The 4,786-nt window shown below is 50.1% G+C and overlaps 1 protein-coding gene across 1 annotated transcript in view; it reads right to left on the reverse strand.

The window, feature by feature from the left end:
• Positions 1-4,786, reverse strand: part of LOC306914528 (SLIT-ROBO Rho GTPase-activating protein 3-like) — a 153,766-nt gene that overhangs the window by 30,561 nt on the left and 118,419 nt on the right. Inside the window, exon 12 of the mRNA XM_079491598.1 lies at positions 1,835-1,865. Coding sequence (XP_079347724.1) covers positions 1,835-1,865 — 31 coding nt within the window. The remainder of the gene's footprint in view (positions 1-1,834; positions 1,866-4,786) is intronic.

Here is a 4,786-nt window from a genome sequence, read left to right on the forward strand (position 1 = left end):
ACACACACACAGAGTCCAGTGAGATCACTCACGGTCATGGTCATCAAATACACCACGACACAGCTGAGTGGTCCCCAAGCTTGTATGGATCAGGGCCCACTTGGACATCCGGGCCCACCCATGTGACCACTATAGGTTAAAGTCAGTGGTTTTGCCAATTATTTGAGGGCCCAACTTGCGACATCCTCACGGCTAGGGATGGAGCTCGTTAACCTTTATTGATAACGATCATCTTATCGATCAGGCTTATCGAGCCGGGTTCCTATCGAGCCCACTATTGAGCATATTGATCGCCTCTTGTCTTGATTGTTTAACCCATTCTGACCTGAGATCAGATTCTAAAAATGTCTACATCCTGACAGTTTTCTGAAAAAGGACGGCGAGGTGGTTAGAGATGTGTTTGAAAGGAGTGATATTTGAGAAGCGACAGAGGGTACGCGCATGCATACAGTGAGGGTATATGCGCATGCATACAGTGAGGGTATATGCACATGCATAGTGAGGGTATATGCACATGCATACAGTGAGGGTATATGCACATGCATACAGTGAGGGTATATGCATGCATACAGTGAGGGTATGCACATGCATACAGTGAGGGTATATGCATGCATACAGTGAGGGTATGCGCATGCATACAGTGAGGGTATGCGCATGCATACAGTGAGGGTATATGCACATGCATACAGTGAGGGTATGCGCATGCATACAGTGAGGGTATGCGCATGCATAGTGAGGGTATACGCATGCATACAGTGAGGGTATGCGCATGCATACAGTGAGGGTATACGCATGCATACAGTGAGGGTATGCGCATGCATACAGTGAGGGTATATGCACATGCATACAGTGAGGGTATGCGCATGCATACAGTGAGGGTATATGCACATGCATACAGTGAGGGTATGCGCATGCATACAGTGAGGGTATATGCATGACGTCGAAATAAAATAAAAAAGTCTTCTGAAAGAATATATGTATATTCAAAGATTTGTGCCGCATTTTCACGGTTTCTCAAAAATAGCACACCTACAAGCTTGTAGCGCGCCACTCGGTGGCGCGCTATGAGCTTGTAGATCTGCTATTTTTAAATAGCTAAAGTATAACATAATGCTTAGTTTAAAACACCAAAAGGGGTTCCCGTCCAGAATGCGTTAACGGGCAATTATGGACACTAGATTTGCCCGTAAACCTCAAGTTTAGCAGCATATACAGTAATACACGGAAATATACAGGTGTGATGGTACAATTCGGGAGTTTACCGGAGTTTGTTGGAAATTTTAACGGGAGTTTCCTGTAATATACACATCCGAATTCCATGCTTGGGTTAGTGTGTGACACAGAGGTGGTGGTGGTGGTGAAACGTTGGGTTAGTGTTAGACACAGAGGTGGTGGTGGTGGTGAAACGTTGGGTTAGTGTGTGACACAGAGGTGGTGGTGGTGGTGAAACGTTGGGTTAGTGTGTGACACAGAGGTGGTGGTGGTGGTGGAACGTTGGGTTAGTGTGTGACACAGAGGTGGTGGTGGTGGTGAAACGTTGGGTTAGTGTTAGACACAGAGGTGGTGGTGGTGGTGGTGGAACGTTGGGTTAGTGTGTGACACAGAGGTGGTGGTGGTGGTGGAACGTTGGGTTAGTGTGTGACACAGAGGTGGTGGTGGTGGTGAAACGTTGGGTTAGTGTGTGACACAGAGGTGGTGGTGGTGGTGGTGGAACGTTGGGTTAGTGTGTGACACAGAGGTGGTGGTGGTGGTGGAACGTTGGGTTAGTGTGTGATAAAAATGCATCGTCATGAATGATCCCACCCACCCTCTCCCTCTCCAAAGGGCCGAGTACCTGACTTCTGGCACGGATATTCCGTCTTCCCCTGGTCGCAGAGAGCAGCGTAGGCACACAGGACAGGACAGGACAGCACAGGAGAGGACAGGAGAGGACAGGAGAGAAGAGGACAGAGAAGAACCAGAACAGGTTAGTGACAGAGACAGAGACAGAGACAGACCTTTGAGGGGAGAGAAAAAGCGGGACACCTGCCTTGGGAGCAGCAGAGCCCGGCAGCACTGGTGTTGAGATTAATGACACGGCTGACCTGGACCGGACTGGCCTGGTCCAGGCTGGTCTGGTCCAGGCCAGCCTGGTCCAGTCTGGCCTGGACCAGGCCAGACTGGACCAGACTGGCCTGGTCCAGTCTGGCCTGGACCAGGCCAGACTGGACCAGGCCAGACTGGACCAGACTGCCATCAAGTCCCTTTTGAAGCCGTCAGATCCAGTCTAGTGTAGTGAGAGTCAGCGGGACACAGATATAGAGCATGTGCTCCCAAAAATAATTCCCCCAGAAACCATAGTAAAGTAAAGTAAAGGGCCCCCTGGCCCATAATAAACCTGAATCCTTCAGATACATGTTGGTGTTTTTGCCCTTATTGATATATTTTTACAGTATTACGACAGGAAAGGGGGAGAGAGATTGGGGGGGAAGACATAACAATGCCATATCGGCATCGGATCGACCTCAAAATGATCCAGATTGTTTTCACAGATATTGATAGTTATTGTTTGACCAGAAGGAGAAACAGCTGCGATATTCATCTCGGGAACAGAGTACTTTTGCACATTCTACTATATCGAGACGTGGGTGTGTTTATTTCCGGAGCGGTGGTCACCTCACCACCGGAGCGGTGGTCACCTCACCACCGGAGCGGTGGTCACCTCACCACCGGAGCGGTGGTCACCTCACCACCGGAGCGGTGGTCACCTCACCACCGGAGCGGTGGTCACCTCACCACCGGAGCGGTGGTCACCTCACCACCGGAGCGGTGGTCACCTCACCACCGGAGCGGTGGTCCGGAGCGGTGGTCACCTCACCACCGGAGCGGTGGTCACCTCACCACCGGAGCGGTGGTCACCTCACCACCGGAGCGGTGGTCACCTCACCACCGGAGCGGTGGTCACCTCACCACCGGAGCGGTGGTCCGGAGCGGTGGTCACCTCACCACCGGAGGGGTGGTCACCTCACCACCGGAGCGGTGGTCACCTCACCACCGGAGCGGTGGTCACCTCACCACCGGAGCGGTGGTCACCTCACCACCGGAGCGGTGGTCACCTCACCACCGGAGCGGTGGTCACCTCACCACCGGAGGGGTGGTCACCTCACCACCGGAGCGGTGGTCACCTCACCACCGGAGCGGTGGTCACCTCACCACCGGAGCGGTGGTCACCTCACCACCGGAGCGGTGGTCACCTCACCACCGGAGCGGTGGTCACCTCACCACCGGAGCGGTGGTCACCTCACCACCGGAGCGGTGGTCACCTCACCACCGGAGCGGTGGTCCGGAGCGGTGGTCACCTCACCACCGAAAATCCAGACTATGAATGAGTGTGGACTCTAAAGTCCACAGAAGTGAACCTCAAGCCATATCTACAAAACTGGTGGGTCAAACTGAACAACCAATATGTCAATTTGAAGCTATGATTCCCTGCTTTCATATGACATAAAAAAACGAAACTCCAATGGCCGTCCCTCAGTCAAATTTGGCGTCATCTTATAATGATAATGGTTGAAAATGGGTGAAGTTGGTCCCGTTAATTGTTAACATCCCAGGGTGCTGCATGCCTGCCTGGCTGGCTGGAACCCAAAAGACCCAAAAGACCCATACAAATGTCACGGTGACTGACTGCTCAAACAAGGCAATAAAGGAAGGAGAAAGTCAAGTCAGTGGACGAGTGAGTCAACATTTTGGCGGTAAGAGCGAGAGAGAGTATATATATATATATATGGAGAGAGAGAGAGGTCAAAGCCAGAGAACCACCCTCCACCAGGTAGCGCTAGCGAGCGAGACACAGCGTAGAGACACACACGCAGTGACAGGCAGTGGTGGAAAGTAACTAAGTACGTCTACTTAAGTACTGTATACTTAAGAAGTACCATTTTGAGGTCATTTTGTACTTTACTTTAGTATGTCAAATTGTCAGTAGTTTTACTTCTACTCCACTACATCTCAGAGACAAATATTGTACTTTTTACTCCACTACAACTATTTGAAAACTTGAGTTACTTTGTGAGCTTGTAGATCTGCTATTTTCAAAAAGATGTTCATACATTTGAAACCTCGAAATTCTGGACATTCTGCATTGTGAGTATACTTTGTTATACTCGTAGCACTTTAAGTACATTTTAATGCCAATATACCTTTGTAGTACTTTTTAAGTTAACTCAGGTACATTTTAATTCCGAACATTTACTTGTAACGGAGTAATAGTATACGTTGTACATTGCAAAGTATAAGTATTGATACGTTTACTTAAGTAAAACCATGGAGTACTTTAGTTAGTTTCTTCCACCACTGCTCACAGGATCAGTGATACCTGGATGTAGTTCTCCATGTTTCCGTTAAACAGCTTACGGTTATACATGGAGGAGTGCGGTCTGGCCTTCCTCATTCTCTGGGGTTTGAGGGGCAGGGTGGGGGGCCTGGGGGGGGTCACACAGTATAGTTAACCGTTTGACCGCTACCATTATTCAATCCCTCCGCCGCGTCCTGCCAGGGTTTTATCGCGCGTGACACTTACTTTGAAGAGCCAAATATCCGTAATCGCATTTTACTATGAAACCATTCCGTGTGTGTTGATGAAGCTGGTGCTTGTTCTCTCGGTCGGTGGTGGAAAAAGTGGACCGCGAGTATCACAGCGCCTGCTACAGGCCGTTGAAAACGCTTGTCTGGGACAAAGCGACCCCTGCAATGTCGCTTCTGGAGATAAAGCCGTCTGAAAACAGAGCAGGCACACAGTGGTCAT

This window comes from Electrona antarctica (genome assembly GCF_951216825.1).
Source record: "Electrona antarctica genome assembly, chromosome: 21".
Lineage (NCBI taxonomy): Eukaryota > Metazoa > Chordata > Actinopteri > Myctophiformes > Myctophidae > Electrona > Electrona antarctica.